General features: G+C 55.6%; 3 protein-coding genes across 9 annotated transcripts; 2 read left to right on the forward strand and 1 right to left on the reverse strand.

Annotated features, from left to right (window-relative positions):
* Window positions 1-25: 25 nt before the first annotated feature.
* Window positions 26-2,621, forward strand: TMEM25 (transmembrane protein 25). 6 transcript variants are annotated; one of them, XM_071449648.1, is made up of 6 exons: window positions 26-435; window positions 764-989; window positions 1,227-1,517; window positions 1,591-1,872; window positions 1,974-2,060; window positions 2,158-2,621. In XM_071449648.1, the coding sequence occupies exons 1-6, from the start codon at window positions 175-177 to the stop codon at window positions 2,229-2,231; spliced, it is 1,221 nt and encodes a 406-aa protein (XP_071305749.1). In that variant the 5' UTR covers window positions 26-174; the 3' UTR covers window positions 2,232-2,621. The 6 variants fall into 6 exon arrangements, with proteins under 6 accessions (XP_071305749.1, XP_071305743.1, XP_071305746.1 ...); XM_071449642.1 differs by having other exon boundaries at window positions 764-1,517; XM_071449645.1 differs by having other exon boundaries at window positions 298-621; window positions 702-1,517.
* A 238-nt stretch (window positions 2,622-2,859) lies between these two features.
* IFT46 (intraflagellar transport 46) lies at window positions 2,860-6,651 on the reverse strand. Of its 2 annotated transcripts, none has more exons than XM_071449650.1 (11): window positions 6,536-6,651; window positions 6,012-6,179; window positions 5,802-5,938; window positions 5,487-5,561; window positions 5,314-5,407; window positions 4,863-4,991; window positions 4,359-4,477; window positions 4,210-4,276; window positions 3,905-3,965; window positions 3,545-3,630; window positions 2,860-3,202 (listed from the first exon to the last, which is right to left on the reverse strand). In XM_071449650.1, exons 1-11 carry the CDS (start codon window positions 6,581-6,583, stop codon window positions 3,107-3,109), a joined length of 1,080 nt encoding a protein of 359 aa, XP_071305751.1. In that variant the 5' UTR covers window positions 6,584-6,651; the 3' UTR covers window positions 2,860-3,106. The 2 variants fall into 2 exon arrangements, with proteins under 2 accessions (XP_071305751.1, XP_071305750.1); XM_071449649.1 differs by having other exon boundaries at window positions 4,359-4,480.
* Window positions 6,652-6,729: 78 nt separating this feature from the next.
* On the forward strand, window positions 6,730-15,000 carry ARCN1 (archain 1). The gene is made up of 10 exons (XM_071449856.1): window positions 6,730-6,882; window positions 7,941-8,204; window positions 8,806-8,985; window positions 9,210-9,412; window positions 9,786-9,947; window positions 10,577-10,742; window positions 11,980-12,127; window positions 12,439-12,547; window positions 12,700-12,904; window positions 13,453-15,000. Exons 1-10 carry the CDS (start codon window positions 6,880-6,882, stop codon window positions 13,540-13,542), a joined length of 1,530 nt encoding a protein of 509 aa, XP_071305957.1. The 5' UTR covers window positions 6,730-6,879; the 3' UTR covers window positions 13,543-15,000.
* Window positions 15,001-16,169: the final 1,169 nt, after the last annotated feature.

The following is a 16,169-nucleotide window of genomic DNA, read 5'->3' on the forward strand; positions in this document are numbered from 1 at the left end:
ACCTTGCTGTGTTTGTCTCGCTGTGCTCCACCCCGAATAAAGCTCCCTCTGTTCCCAGCACCTGGGCTCCGCTTGTGACATTGCAGGAGGCATTGTGGTGTGATTCCCAAGCGCGCATAGCCCCGGTGAGATGGGTGGCGCGGTGGGCGCAATTCTGGGCCCGCTTCCCTGCAGATGGGAGATGGGAATCGCGGGGACGCGCACACCCCGGCTCGGCCCGGCAGCCCCCGGCCGCCCTCGCAAGCGGCGGCACCGACCCCGCGGCTGCGCGCGGCGGTCGCGCTCGGGAAGGCGGCGACGGGGCCCGGCCAGAGGGACGAGCGCTCGCAGCCGTGCCGGGCCCGCCCCTGCGCCGCATGCACTGCCCTGCCCGCCGGGCCCGGGCGCAGAGCCGCACTGCAGACTGGGCTGGACACGGTAGCAGCAATGCTGCAGGTAAGGTGCGGCTGGGCCGCATCCTCCGACCCTACTGTGTGCTGGAACACCACGTCCCTGCTCTAGCTGCCTCTCCTAGCGCTGAGCACGGCTGATATAACATGGGCTGTGCCAGCGGCTGGCCGGGGGCTGCCCTTGCCCTCCTGCTGCTACTGCTGCTCAGCCTCCTGGCGCTCTGCTTGGCAGGTGAGGCTGTGGTGGGGTCCGGTGCATGACTCCCAGAGCAGGACCCCTGCCACCGCTCTGATGTGTGGGGGGCTCTCTAGCAGCACTGGAGGAGCTGGACCCCACCACTGAGAGGCAGCCGCGAACAGTGTGCACCCTGCAGGAGGGGGAGAGTCGTATCTTCACCTGCTGGGCTCCCCGGCCAGCCCCTGGTGCCACGCTGGCCTGGTACCTCAACGGTCAGAAACAGGAAGTCAACCTCTCGACTGCAGACACTGCCAGCATCCTCACCTTCACTGGCCAGCGCTCCGACCACCAGCTCAACTGCTCCCTGACCATCCCGACCTCCAGTGAGAGCTACAACATCTCCATCCTTCTCAATGTGCAGTGTAAGGTCCACGGTGCCGGCCTGCTCCAGACTGGGATGTGGGGAGGGTGTGTGGGGCTCCCATCCAGCTTGGGCACGACCATAACCTGCATCCACCACAGCCATAGCAGGGCAGTATCTTGTCAGTCCTGTGCAAGCGAGGTAGCCAAGCGCTCCTGGACCCAGGCGAGACAAATCCTGCTCCTAGCTGTGTTGTCCCCATCCCTCCTCCCCATCTCACTGCCTGTTTTTTACCCAGATAAGCCAGAGATCCTCCAGGAAGGTGCCCACTACCAGCAGGTTGAGGGCACTGGCCTTCTCCTGGTGCTCTTTGTGCTGGTGCAAGCCAACCCACCTGCCAGCATCACCTGGATGGACCAGGATGGGCATGTGATGGCCAACACCTCCAAGTTTCTCCTCCTGGGTGCCACAAGCTACCCAGGGCTGGCCAACCACTCACTCCACATCCATCTCAACTGCACAGCTGGAAACCTCTCCATCAGTGCAGCCAACAGTGTGGGCATCACCACTGCCTCCCTCCTGCCCACAGGTAACTGTTGAAGGGTGGGAATGGTGCAGTGGCCCCGTGGAAGGGTGCTGAGGGCTCTACACTTCTGGTGCAGGTCTGCTGGATGCCCGTGTGGAGCTGCCTGTCCTGGGTGTTGCCATTGGAGCAGCTCTGGCCCTATCTGCCCTGCTCAGCCTGGGCTCCTGTGCTGCCTGCCTGGCATGTCGCTTGCCCAAGCTTATGCGAGGTCCGGGGCAAGCAGGACCCAGCCCACCCAGCCAGTGCTCCCACTGCAGCAGCTCTGAGCCCCCGCAGCCCCAGGGCACACGTCTGCCCCGCCAGACCCAGTCCCTGCCACCCAACCTGCGCCTCGGTGACCTTGCACAGGAAGATGGAGGTAAAACCCTGATGTGCCAGTGCAGCGAGACGTGTGGGGCTGCAGGTCCTGTCTGGGTGAGGGATAGATGTCCTGGCTCTCATTCCTTTGCTTCCCTGCAGCTTCCCCCAAGGATGCAGGAGCCAGTGCTAGGGGAGAAGAAAGTGCCCTGCTGGGACTGGAAAACTCCCTGGTCCTCAGCAAGCTTGGTAAGGGGAGCAGGTGGGCAAGCAGCCCTAAAAGATGTGTTGTGGGACATGGAGCTCCGTGGCTGCCCCAACAGGCAATGAGTTCTTTGTCCTGCAGGTTTTATCCAGCTCCCAGTGTCTGGGCGCATCTACAAAGTGCCCAGCATGAGCAGTGATGAGATCTGGCTGTGAGCTGCAGCGTGGGGCCCATGAGCCAGGGCTGTGCCAGGAGCTGAGCAGCTGAGGGTGCCAGGAAGGCCGTGGTGGAAGTGGAAGCTGACCAGCCCCAGCTCTGTGCTGTGCGGGGCTTGGGAGCTGTGCTGTCAGCCAAGGCATGGGTTTATGCAGTCCCTGAACTTTACTGATATTCTGTTATAATCAAAATGCATCAAAACTGTTTATAGCCAGGCTCTAGCACTGCGATTCCTCTTCGGTAAAGCCAAGCACCAGCTTTGCTTTAGCAGGTTTGTGACGCCCTGCATGATCCTCTTTGCCCCTGTCCCTGCTGCTGTGGCAGATGGGTGGGAGGTCAGCGGAGCAGGGACTGAGGAGAGCCCAACAGCAATAAACTGAATCCAAGCATCTCTGTGGTGCCATACAGGTTATTTCTGCTTGACAGGAGCCAAGGGACTCTTCTCAACAGGAAAGGGGGTGCAATAATTAGGAGCAGAGGAGATTCAAGGTCTCCAGGTCAGAGCTTGCAACACCCTGAGCAGATCTGAGTGTTGTGTCTGAATGTGGAATTTATTCCTGTTTGCTCCAGCCCTTACAGTGTGTGCTGAAGGAGCCTCTGCTCTGCAGCACCTGTGGCAGAGAGAGCTTGACACTGGGAAAGGCTGGTTTAATGCTGAACTCCTTGGGAACAAGTCAAAAATTGAGCCATTAGGCAGCTTCTGCAACAAATACGGTCAGTCAAGCCCTACTCCCTAACACAGAGCAGCCCAACAATGTCTCTAAGATCAGAGAGGCTTCTGATTTGCTGTGTAATATCTCCCAACCTGCTCTGGGTACACCTCAGTGTCCAGTGGCAGACAGTGATCCAGGAGATGAGGCTTTAATGTGAAGCATCAATTAAAGCTCAACACCTCTGCCTCCGCTGCTTGTGAGGGTGGGTTGGATGGTGGGCTCCTGCCCTTCTGCCCATCAGCCAGGGGCTTGAAGTGCTGCAGGAAAAAGAACATGCTCATGCAAAGATTTGACTCCCACTGCTCAGAGCACACACAACGCATCTGAATGCGCTGGCCACACCCTGAGTTGTGCTCAGCAGCCAGCCCAAGGAGATGCATTCTGGCTTGTGCTGGCCTGTTGAACAACATGGCACCTCAGCCCAGAGCACAGCCCAGCTCCCTGTGTCAGGCAGAGGCACCAGGGAGAAAGAGCATCAGCTGAGAACGTGTTCTCTGGGGCCTTTGCACACTCCCATTGCCATCACAAAGCCAAATGTGAAGGGCCCAGCTGTGCAGTGCTGCTCGCTGGGTGAGCAGCACCGGGGTGGAGCTGCGTACCTGCGAGTTCTTGAACTCCAAGAAGAGGGAGAAGAGCACATGCAGAGGGTGGATCCGGCTCTTGTACACGGGGATGTCCAGAATGGCTGTGGGTGAGATCAGAGCGTGTGAGGGCACCTGGTCTGCACTGCCCCATGCAGAGCATTGTCAGGAGGGGCTGAACTCCCACTGCCCCCCACCACTGGGGCTCCAGGCACCAAAGACTGCAGACCCCAGTAGTACAAGAGCCCACCTCCCACTGAAGCAGAGGGAATAATCCCGAGTGCTCGGGGCTGAGCCTGCAGCTAAAGCTCCCTGGCTTTCAGTGAGAGTGCCAGGCCAGCGTCACATTGTGTCAGCAGCACAGCCTCCCCAGCTCACCGCAGATCATGTCGATGTACTCAGCAAGGTCACAGCTCATCTCTGCGCTTGGAAGGCCCACCTGCAACAGACAGGGCTGTCAGATCTGCTCCGACTGCTCGAGCTGGGAGCAAACAGAGGCCACTGGGGCAGCAGCTGGGAACTCCCCTGTTGGGCTGCTCCCCAACTTCTGCCCAGGGCGGAGCCGTGAGGAGGAACAAGCCCAAGAGGCCTGGGCTGTGGGATGGAGCAGGCACCCAGCTTTCATGGGAGATGGTTTCTAAGACCAAGCACTGAGCTAACTACTGGTCACCCAGACCATATACCTTTCCCAGGAGCTCCTCAAATTCTGGTGACCATTCCTGCATCAGGGTCTCAATGTCAGGCATTGGCCTGCCAGGGAAGATTAGAACATCAACTTCAGCATCAAACACAACCTTCCACTGCCAGCATCAGAAGTAATCCAGTAACTCACCTGGAGTAATGGACTGTGGCAGGAGGCTTGCAGCGATGCAGTTCACTAATACTTTCAATCCAGCTCTCAATGGCTTTAGGGTTATTTTCTGCATTCTCCAAACTCTTCACTTTTATTTGCTGCTAAAAACACAAATATAAACCTGGAAGTGTTTAATGGTGTTTTGGGGCTTTTTGGGAAAGCTGCATTCACTTCTGGTGAACCAGGCCATCTCTCTTTCCCAGCTGCACTTTACCAATGGATTTCTGCAGGCAAAATGCCAACTAAAACTGGGTATGAACAACCAAAAGGAAATAAAGCATCACCTGAAGTGAACAGACCCAGAGTTCATATCAAGACTTGACTGAAGCAAGGTTCAGATCCACTGCAGTTTAAAACTATGGATTAAAGCAAAAGGTCTGGTTTTGCTGCTTTTAAAGTCAGCTTCTCAGTTGTAAGAGTAAAATGCCATGGTTTTACTGCAGGAAATGTGCAGCAAGTGTGACCTCCCTCTCCCTGACTCACTGTGATGTTGTGCTGCTTGGAGTTCTCTGTCAGCCAAAGGGAGAGCACGGTGGGGTCTGACTGCTTGGTTGAGGGCTCATCCAGGACCAGCAGGCCAAGGTTGTCAGGCTTGCCATCGGGACGAGGAACCTGCAGGAAAACAGAGCCCTGTTCTCTGGGGATCCAGGGCAGGTGCCTTCCTGTGGGCTCTCTCAGATGTGCATTCTAAGCTGCCTGAAAAGCACACGGTGTTGGAGAAGGAAAACCCAGGCATTCCCCCAAGTTACCCAAGTGCTGTTTGGGAGGTGACAAAACCACTAGTGTAGTTTTCCAGGTCTCTACCTGTTACATCTGACAGAGCAGGGGCAGACCAGAGCCCAAGCTGCACGGCCTGGCTGCCTACCTGCTCTGAGCCTGCGTTCTGTTTCGGTTCATGGAGCTGGACAGAGAGGGGAACCTGAAGAAACTGTACCTTTAGGAATGCATCAATGTCTCCAACAGCAGGAATAAAGTCTGGAATAAAAGGCTGCAGCTTGTGCTCAATCTCTATTGTTTTGGGAGTGTACCTGGAAAAAACCACCACCACAGCATAGGTGACTAGAAACTGTGCTGCAATAATTGACACAAAGGAGAGCCACCACTCACCTCTTGATGTATTCAAAGAGATCTTTGATTTCAGAGGACACTTGCAGGTAGTCAAAATCTGCTGGATTGAAGTCACTAAAAGAAGGAAGAGAGTAGAGGGAGATTAGTCTCTCCTGGGCACAGCAAACAGGCCCAGGACAGGTTCACCAGCTGGAGGGACCACCACCCTGAAGCATCGGGGAGGAGGAGGCAGGAGCTGCCTGTCCCAATGGCCACGACTCTGCTCACCCTCGCGGGATCTGGGAAAACCGGGGGAGCTGCCCCAAAGGCAGCCAGCAGCCTCAGCCCGGCCCCGTGGCCAGGAACGCCGCTCACCCTTCCAGCGCGGCCCCGTGCTCCTCCGAGTCCTCCTCCGAGTCGCTCTCCGAGGAATCTTCCTCCGAGTCCTCGTCGTCCTCGTCGTCATCCTCGCTGAAGGTGGCTGGGCCGGGGAGGTGTGCCGCTGCCTCCTCCTGGACGAGAGCCGGGTCTCACGGGATATCACCGAGCCCCACGGGGCCGTGCCCCCGCCCGCTGCGCTCGTACCTTCCCTCCGCTGCCCCGGCCGCCGCTCCCGGCCGCTCCGACCGACACGCCGGGACGACGGGAGTCCCGCAGGCGGCCCGCGGTCCCCGCCCGCGGCGAGCGGGCTCCGGGATCGGCCTCAGGCAGCTCCAGGCTCTCGTCGTACGGCTGGTTCTCCACCGGGCGGGGCTGCGCCGAGAGCCGAACTCAGCGGCGGCGAGGCCCGGGGCGGCCCGGCGCCCGCACCCGCCGTGCGCTGCCACGCTGTGTCCCGTGCCCCACCTCCGCCCGCGCCCCGTCGTGTCCCCCGTGTCCCACCTCCACCCGCGTCCCCGTGTCCCGCCGTCTCCCGCCGTATCTCCCGTGTCCCACTTCCGCCCATCGTGTCCCGCCGTATCCCCCGTGTCCCACCTCCGCCCATCGTGTCCCGGCGTATATCCCCCGTGCGCCACCTCCACCCGCGTCCCCGTGTCCCGCCGTCTCCCGCCGTATCCCCCGTGTCCCACCTCCGCCCATCCTGTCCCGCCGTATCCCCCGTGTCCCACCTCCGCCCGCCTCGCTTCCCGCCGCGCCGCCGCCGCCGCCGTCGCCATGGCGACTCCGCCCGCCGCGCCCGCAGCGCCCGCAGCGCCCGCACGGCCCGACCGCGCGCGCCCCCTGGCGGCCGGGAGGAGCCAGCGCCCCGCCCGCCCCGCCCCGCCCCGCCCCGCCCCGCCCCGCCCCGCCCCGCCCCGCCCCGCCCCGCCCCGCCCCGCCCCGCCCCGCCCCGCCCCGCCGTGACGGTACTTCCGGGTGCGGACGTGGCGCGGCGCCGCCATCTTGCGGGGCCGCCCGGGAACCGGAGTGAGCGGAGGGCCCAAGTGCGGATCCCGCCGCCGCTGCCGCTGCTATGGTAAGGGAAGGACCTGTCCGCCGCGGGCAGCGCAGGGCTCGGGACAGCCCCCGGGGCACCCCCGGGGCTCGCCCGGCCGCCCAGCCTGTGTGCAGGCCGGCACTGGAGCCCGCGGCCTGGTGGGACCGAGCGCGGCGCTGCCGGGTCCGGCCGGGGCCTCTGGGGGCGGCGGGGACGCGGCACTTTTTCTCTGGTGACTTGGAGCTACTGTGCCTCCTGAGCACGGCCTCACGCCTGCTGTAACGGGCGTTCGGGCTATAAGGTGTAACCGGGCCGGTGGTGCCCTCCCGCTCCCCCGTGGCACCCTGTGTCTCAGGGCCGGTCCGGCTCCTTTTGTCTGTCACGGCGGTGTTTGGGTTAGCACAGACCCGCACACAGCTCCGGCAGAGCTAAACTCTGCCCGAGGTGCGGCAGGGATCAGCGCTGCCACGTTTGAGGATTTCGGATCCTTTCTGTCAGTAACAGCAGTTGCGGATTTAAAAGATCCGAAGCGCGGAACAGAATTACCCTGACAAAAGGAATTAACATCTGTGAGAGAGAAATATAGGGAGGAAGTCTGGGCAGACTGGGAGATTGAGAACGTGCAGCTGGTGAGTGCCTTGCTGCCCTGTCGGTGTGCTAACGCCTGCGAGCTACCTGGGAGTCAACCCGGGGCTTCGTTAAGCTGGCTGTGCTGTACGTATGGCGCTGGGAGATGTTATATCTCACAGCGGTCCTGTGTGCAGCTGTAAGCTGGGGCAGCCTGAGGGAAAAGTTGATAATCCGGAGCCTCCCCTAACACTCCCAGGGGCTGTACACCTCGGTCTGTGTGAAATCAGGAATGATCGTTTGCCTGACAGAAGCAGGGAGAGCTCTCAGGATTGTTTTGGGACAGAATGTAGATCAGAGAGATGTCTCAGGATCAGCAGGATGTCTCTGCTCTTGACATAGTTCATTTCCTGGTCACAGAGGAAGACTTAGGATCTTGTCTGAGGAAGGGTGTGCAGGTGAAGTGTGGTGGTCAGAGATGCTTTCCGTGGGCACGGGCGGGGCCCTGCTGACACGCTGCTCTTCTCCAGGTGCTGTTGGCAGCTGCTGTGTGCACGAAGGCAGGGAAGGCCATCGTGTCCCGGCAGTTCGTGGAGATGACTCGCACCCGCATCGAGGGGCTGCTGGCGGCGTTCCCAAAGCTGATGAACACAGGGAAGCAGCACACGTTTGTGGAGACAGAGAGCGTGCGGTACGTGTACCAGCCCATGGAGAAGCTCTACATGGTGCTGATTACCACCAAAAACAGCAACATCCTGGAAGACCTGGAAACACTCCGACTCTTCTCTAGAGTGGTAAGTACTTGGCACTCTGTGATGTAGCCCAGAGCGGTGCTGTTGTGAGGGATCTGTTTCTGAGCTGGTGCAGGGGCACTGCATGCCTCCACTTGGTGGGTCTGTGTTCCAGAGCTTCCCTTTCTGACTGGACAGAAAGCTCTGAATTTTTGGTGGTAGTTTTGAACTCCACATTAAAAAAATCATCAGTTGTACTTCATGTGGTGAGACCAAAGGGCTCACTGTAATTTAGCATTAAATGTTCTTTGTACAGTGTGTCGTTGTTACAAGTGCAGTGCTGCTATGCAGGGATCCTGAAGCAGCAAGTTTGTGTCTTCACACAGCCAAAGGATTTTCAGGAAATTCACTGGTCCCAGCATGCAGTTGGGTTCCTTTGAGTTAGTGTTATGATGAAGCTGAGAGGTTTTATATGGATTTTGATGTAGAAGAACTAACAGTGTCAAAACTTCATCTTGTTTATTGACAATGTAATGGTACAAAGAGCAGCGTAAAGTTGTGCTGGGCTTGGGTCTGGCACAGTTGTGACCCCTGGGATGGTAGAAAGAAAGAGTTTACATGGTACTGTTTGTGGGTACTCCTTTAAAATGTTCTCCCCTTCTAGATCCCTGAATATTGTCGAGCTCTGGAAGAGAATGAGATCTCAGAACACTGCTTTGACCTAATCTTTGCCTTTGATGAAATTGTTGCCCTGGGCTACCGTGAGAACGTAAATCTGGCACAAATTCGGACCTTCACTGAGATGGACTCACATGAGGAAAAGGTGTTTCGGGCAGTCAGAGAGGTGAGCAGGGACACCTGCAGTCCTGACACAGGGTGCCCTATCTGCGAAGCACCACTTCTGCTATACAGAGTGTTGGAGGGGCCGTGCAATTAATTAGCATTTCTGAGGGCTAAATGCTCATGTCTTTTTTCTTGGCCAGGGGTTTTTGGGCAACTGCACTTAGCTCCTGTGCAGGGCAGAGCTGAGGTTGCAAAGCTCCATCAGGCTCTTCTCTTTTCCTCCAGACGCAAGAACGTGAGGCAAAAGCCGAGATGCGCCGTAAAGCGAAGGAGCTGCAGCAGGCCAGGAGGGATGCGGAGAGACACGGAAAGAAGGCACCAGGCTTTGGGGGCTTTGGCAGCTCGGCTGTGTCTGGGGGCGTGACAGCAATGATCACAGAGACCATCATCGAGACCGAGAAGCCCAAAGTGGCACCAGCTCCAGCCAGGTAGGGAGGAAGGCAGGTGGCAGATGTTGGAGTCAGTGTTGGCTCAAACCACGTGCCCAGAGGGTCTAACATGAGTTCCTCATCTGTGTAAGTATTGAGGACCATTTGTGCCACGTACCACAGTAGCACCCCATAGTCTCTTTGGATTCTTGGATGAACAATGGGCTTTCATTTTGTGTGAGAAAAAGAGGTCCCAGCTCCTGGTAATATGTGGGACTATATCTGAATCTAAATTATAACTTAGCACCCCAGAAAGGCTGCCAAGTTGAATGGTATGTTGTTGGGATGGTCAAGTTACAGTATTTGAAGGTAACTGGGAAAGGGGAACCCACTGCTGTCAGCTGACTTGGAGATTATTACACATTTTATTCAGGCCTTCAGGTCCCAGTAAAGCCTTGAAACTCGGCGCTAAAGGGAAGGAGGTGGACAACTTCGTGGACAAGCTGAAATCAGAAGGAGAAAATATCATGACTTCTGTAGGCAAGCGCTCTGCAGAAGCAGCCAAAGTTCTCACTTCTCCCATTAACATGGAGAGGTGAGTGCTGCCCTTGCTTTGGAAGCAGTCTCCTCACAGCTCTCCCTCTGCATGTGGCCTTGGGAGAGAGCAGCTTCTTTGCTCTTCTTTGGCTTTTTCCTGTATTTTCTTACCTTGTAATTATAACAGTTGGGCAAAATCTGTGAAAGCATGTCAGCAAAAAAAGCAGATAGTTTGGTTAGGCATCCTCTTAACTAAAATGGGTTGTCCATCCATTGTTGAGCTGGGGTTGGGAATTTTCCTGTGCTTTTATTCCTGCGCCATTTTCGCTGTTTCCCAGCCTTGTTACTGCTCAGGATGGAATGTTCACAGTTCATTTTACACACAGCAATTAAAAACCTTTTAATGCCCTGAGCTGTGCACTGTGGCCTGTCAGAGATTTGAGTGACCAGCTTGTCAAGATGCTGCATCACTACCATTTAACTGGGCTCCCATCCCTTGCAGACTCATATGCATGGATCCTCCTGCCTCTGAGTTCACTGTCAGAGCAGTATTAGCCCCCACTGTACCAGCCTTGCTGTTGTTTGGGAGCCCCTGCTCAGTACAGCCTGTCCTTACTGAGCAGTGATCTCTGTTGTCTGGGGGATACCAAGAGCGTAGGACTTGAGCTTTTTCCTCTGCCTGTCTAGCGTGCACATGAAAATAGAGGAGAAGATCTCCTTGACTTGTGGCCGTGACGGAGGGTTGCAGAACATGGAGCTTCATGGCATGATCATGCTGCACATCTCTGATGAAAAGTTTGCACGGATTCGCCTGCATGTAGAAAATGAAGACAAGAGGGGAGTACAGCTACAGGTAAAGCCTATTTGGAGTCCCATGCTGTTGAACATGTTTTTGCTTCTTTCCAGGGGAAAAATAATGGAAGTACTCAAGTATCTTGCTGTCCTGTGTTCTCATCTAAGCCTTCTCAGCAAATATATTGGAAATGGGAGTAGTCAGTGCAAGTATTAGCAGAAGTGCAGGGCCCATCATGCTCAAGGGATTGAAGTTCACTGGAGAAATGCAATCTTGGTCACCATCTTGCCCTCAGAGCCTTATCTGCCCAGCAGTGCACCCTGGCGTGCCAGGTGACCTCACTTGGACTTTGCAGCAGCCTGATGTGTTGCTCAGTGCCTGTTGGGTGATGTCAGCTGCAGCTGTGGAGTGGAAATGGGATAACAAACTTCCTGTGCTAGTGGGGAATTGATTTATTCTTTTGGAAGTTGTTTCTTTCTGAGGTTGCTTGTCCTGTCACTGCTGTGCCTGGGATGCTTGAGGGCAGTCAGCAGTTGCAGCTCAGAAGGTTCTTGGGAGATTGGTCCTTCCCTTTCTCCCTCCTCATGTGACCCTACGGATCCCTGGAGGAGGTGCTGCTTTGGCACACTCTGGCTCGCTCCTCGTTAGGGACTTGTCCGTACATCATCTGTCTGCAAGTCCACTTCCTTCCAGTGCATCCATGAGTGGGCTGCTCACAGCACTGCCACAGGTGGTGCTTCAGGTGGAAGATGAGACCAAGCCCTTTGCTGACTCCTGTCTTTCTAGTACAACTTGAACAGGAACTTGCAAAAATCCTCTGCTTCTAAAAAGCTGCTCACACTTGAGGTTGTGAAGAGAGTGTTTAAATGTAGTTTGGACACTGACATATACGTGCATTAAGGTTGCTGAGGGGAGACAGTAATGTTATGGTGTCAGGCTGTTTTTCCTAACAGCATTAGATTGATTTTTCTTGAAATGTCTGCTGTAATCATTCAGGATGGTCTTTGTCTTATAGTTGTTCTGTAGATACCAGCCTGCATCGCTTGAGTATCTGCTGCAGGTGCTTGTAAGAAATACAGTGGTGGGGATCTTTCTTGTCAGATTAGCATTTTCTGGAAGGACTCCCAGGTTGATAAGCAGTTGTGCTTCAGATGGGCTTCTGAGCCAGCAGGAAACCTGATGTGTGTTTTGTCGAAGCAAACACTGGAATGTGTAGGCCTGTCCTGGTAGAACCTGCATTACCTATTGTTCTGTCCCTGGGCTTAGACCTATAGTCTGGGCATGTGTTCTCTTGCAGACTCACCCAAACGTGGACAAGAAGCTCTTCACCACAGAGTCACAGATTGGTTTGAAGAACCCAGAGAAGTCATTCCCTATTAACAGTGATGTGGGCGTGCTGAAGTGGAGGTTGCAGACCACAGAAGAGTCTTTCATTCCATTGACAAGTGAGTGCAAGTCTGGGGGCTTGGGCAGAAGAAGTTGGTGATTGTCCATGAGCTGCTGGTACCCACCTTGCAGCAGCTGGGCTGCCTGGAGCCTGGCATGTCGTGAGACCTTGGAGATACTATGTGTATCTGTTGGATAGTGCCTGTCCTTGGCAGTGTGTGTTTTCTGTAACACCTCAGTGAAAATAGAGACCTTTTCTTAAAGTCAGCTTGAGGGTGACTTCACTGGGCATTTTGAAGTGCATCATCTTATGAAAGCCTATTCCACTTGAAAGGCCTGCATGGTTCACCTACTGTCTCTGTTTCCTCAGTTAACTGCTGGCCATCAGAGAGTGGGAACAGTTGCGATGTTAACATTGAATATGAGTTGCAAGAGGAGAGCCTAGAACTGAATGATGTGATCATCACCATCCCCCTGCCGTAAGTCATGCTCCTTATCACACAGCACTAATGAGTCCCATCGCCTCCTTCCCCTCCCTGTTTTGTGGATCTGGCCAAGCCAATGTGTGATAAAAGGCATTTCCTTAGCTCTGTGCAGGGAAGTTATTGTCACTTCTCATTGCCTGCTCTAGGTCTGGTGTTGGTGCCCCAGTGATTGGGGAGATTGATGGTGAGTATCGCCACGACAGCCGGAGAAACCTCCTTGAGTGGTGCCTGCCAGTGATAGATGCCAAAAACAAGAGCGGTAGCCTGGAGTTCAGCATAGCAGGGCAGCCAAACGACTTCTTCCCTGTGCAGGTCTCCTTCATCTCCAAAAAGAACTATTGCAACATACAGGTATGGTCACTGCATGTGCTCACACAGGTGGGAAGTCACCCTTGCCTCGGTCCCCGGCTGGCTGACACTGGCCGTGCTGCAGGGGCACCATGCTGTCCCACTGGCCATGGCTAAAGGGTTGGCTTTAACCTGCCTCTGAGACTGCTGGAATTGGGAGTGCCAGCAGACAACACTGGCAGCTGACACTTCATGGAGTTTGCCTGAAGTTTCAGTTGTGTCTTCAAGTCTCTGAGTAGTCGTTAATTCCCATCAGACTTTGTTGGAAAATCCATCAGCCTTGTAGCAGAAACACTGCTTGGCATACGGCTGTCTGTCTCCACTGAAGTGTAGCACTGGCTGCCACTTCGCTCCTCAGCGGAGACACAGTTACCACAGAAAATCACTCCCCTCTTTCAGGGATCCTGGGAACAAAGGCCTTTGTTTCAGGGCTGAGCTGTGGTTAGAGGGCAGCAGGTCGGTTGTACTATCATGGTGTTGGGAAGCATGGCATCGCTGCAGTAAGGGAGTGATGTTCAGCGCTGAGCTCATGTTGCCTCTTGTCTCCACAGGTTACCAAAGTGACCCAGGTAGACGGGAACAGCCCTGTAAGGTTTTCTACTGAAACCACCTTCCTGGTGGACAAGTACGAAATCCTGTAATGCCAGACATGGTGACGCACAATGGAAGAAATTTTTAAATTAAAAAAAACAAGGCCGACGTTTATTCTGAATGTTGGGAACGCCACAGCCCCCTCTGCTAAGATGTGTGGCTCTGTCTGCCATCTACAGTGTTCCGGGGTCACAGACATTTTTTGCAGAGAAGTGATGTGCTCATGGGGGAAAAGGCCACAAATTTCTTTGGCAGATTTTTACCGACTGGCAAAAAAAGCAAGATCTCCGCAAAGAGCCTGACTTTGACATGCTCCCCCCCACCCCGAGATGCTCGGAGCTCAGCCCAGAGCCGACCAGACATCACTCTCTCCTGAAGCATCACGTGCTGTTCCGTTGTTGGTGCTGCCATTTTAATTTCTCCTTGGCTTCTGGTTCTCATGTGTGGGGCCACCTGCAGGTCCTGACCCTTTCATCTGGTGGAAGCTGAGCAAGCGACCTTGGCCTCAGAGGTGGGGGGCTCATAGCAGGGGTGGGAAAGAGGGATCCGGGGGTTCAGTCCTTTTGCCCCACACAGTTACTGCTGTTCCTCCAGCTCCGCTCTAGGTGGTCTGGTTCCTGCTGCAGCGGGGAGAGCATCCAAATGGGACTGTGTCCTTACTGTCTTCCACAGCTGTTCTCAGGCCAGGCTTTGGAGGAAGTTTAGTTAGGTTAGAACCAGCTGTATATCCTTTGCAAGGCCATTTTGGTGTCTGGGGAGGCTGAGGGCTTTGTCTGCCTGGGTGAAAGGAGCTGTGGAGCCTGGTTGACTTACTTGGCCTGCATATCAGGACCTGTCTTAAGTCAGTGTTGGTTCAGCACTGGCAGGTGTGGGAGAAGGAAATGCTGGTTTCCAGGTAATGCAGGGGCTGATCCGAGCCATTTCTCCTACTGCTGCCTCACGAGCGTTATTTGCTTCATCTCAGAGACCTGTGCTCCCCTCACAACTCATCTCACCTGCATGGCTGGGGCCTGTCACGAGTGTCACCTGCCCCTGGGCACACCTCACCTCTGCAGCCAGAGGGCCCAAGTGCAGGTGGAAGGTAAGGGCCCTAAAAGTGCGTGTACTGTGCTCTGTGAGAGACAGCCAGCCTGTCACGGGCCCCTGGGGTCCTCTGCCAAAGAAGTTTGTGGTCTCTCCTCTGCTGGCAGCACCTGAGAGGAAATCAACCCTGGTCCTATCCTGAGAGGGCAAGCTCTCTCCCTGAGCAAAGTAGGCAATGAATCCCATTAACCCAGTCCTGTTCCAGAGCTGCTTGTCTGTATGATTTTTAAAATGGAGTCTGAGTTAGTTCAAGCATCCAAGGAGCTTTTTTTTTTTTTCCTTACATTCATTGGAGGGTGATATTTAAACCGAGCCGAGGTCCCCACTTTTTGTAACCCTGTATGATCCTGGCCTAGGGAATAGAGCACATTCCAGTGTACACAGAGAATTCTGAGTCTTTAATCAAATAAAGTACTGTTAAAGGAGTTGGCTGGGGTCGTGAGGTCCTTCCGGAGCCAGGACCGGTCAGCCCTGGCCCCTGGCCGTGCGGGGGCGGGACGCGCCGCCGCTGCTTGGGGCGGGGACACGGCGAGGCCGGCGGTGCTGCACGGTGGAGCGGCGGCGGAGCACGGGCAGGCCTGTCCCAGCAGGGGAGTGAAGGTGAGCGGAGCTGGCAGGGGCTGGGACACTCTCAGTTGGTGCCCCAGCGACCGCTGCCCTTGGGGCGCCTGTGGGGCTGGGGTCAGCGTGTCCTGTAACATGCGAGGATTGCCTGGTGCTTCAGAGGCGGCTTTGGGACGTGGTGAGGGCTGGAGAAAGCTCGGCTGCCTTGGCCCGTGTTGGGGCTAGATGTGGGACGTGTTGGGGCTCCATGCTCTCTGGGGTGCCTTAGGAGGGGTGCAAGGAAGGAGCTGCAGACAGGGAAGTAGGAAAAACACGGTCAGCCATAAAACCAATCATTGCACAATGTTTTGGTGGTGTGTGGGTGGGCTGGGAGTTGGTTCCGGATCCAGTGGTCCACGTCAGTGGTGAGTTTGCTGCTGTGGGAACCCTGAGAGCAGCTTGGTGTTGGAAGGCAGCCAGACAAGGTTCTCCTATCCCCAAATCCTGCTGCAGCTCATGGGCAGTCACAGGAGGAGATGGTGTTTGGCCCATGGCCACCGCTGCTGCCTCTGACACCTCTTGGGGAGCCTGGGAACAGTGCTGGTCTGGCTGGATCCTTCCTGCTCCATGGCTGGCCATGTTTACTCCAACTTCCTGCCGCACTCCTGCCACAGCCTCTTCAGCTGCTGTCAGAAAGCCAGAGGAATCTGGCAGTCCCAGAAGGTCCAGCTGCTGTGCTGAAGGGCCACTGTCTCTCCCAGCCCTCTCTGAGCACTAGGCAGGGGCTGCAGGGACAAATCCCCTGGCCGAGCACCACAGGCAGTAGCCAGGCTGGGTACTTTTTGAGAACTCCTTGTACATTTGGGTTTACATGTGGGAGGATGGATTGTAGGAGAATAGAGATAGTGCTTGAAGGTAATCTCACTCCTGGGGAGTAGCAGCTGTACTAATTACCAAAGAGTAGGAACAGCCTTGCCCTTAATAGGGCACAGCTGTGTCCAATAAGGATGGGTGTTATAAAAGAGTGGGTTAGGAGAGCTGGAGTTTGTTG

This window comes from Agelaius tricolor, unplaced genomic scaffold (assembly GCF_023055355.1).
Source record: "Agelaius tricolor isolate 1412-34295 unplaced genomic scaffold, bAgeTri1.0.p SCAF_29, whole genome shotgun sequence".
Lineage (NCBI taxonomy): Eukaryota > Metazoa > Chordata > Aves > Passeriformes > Icteridae > Agelaius > Agelaius tricolor.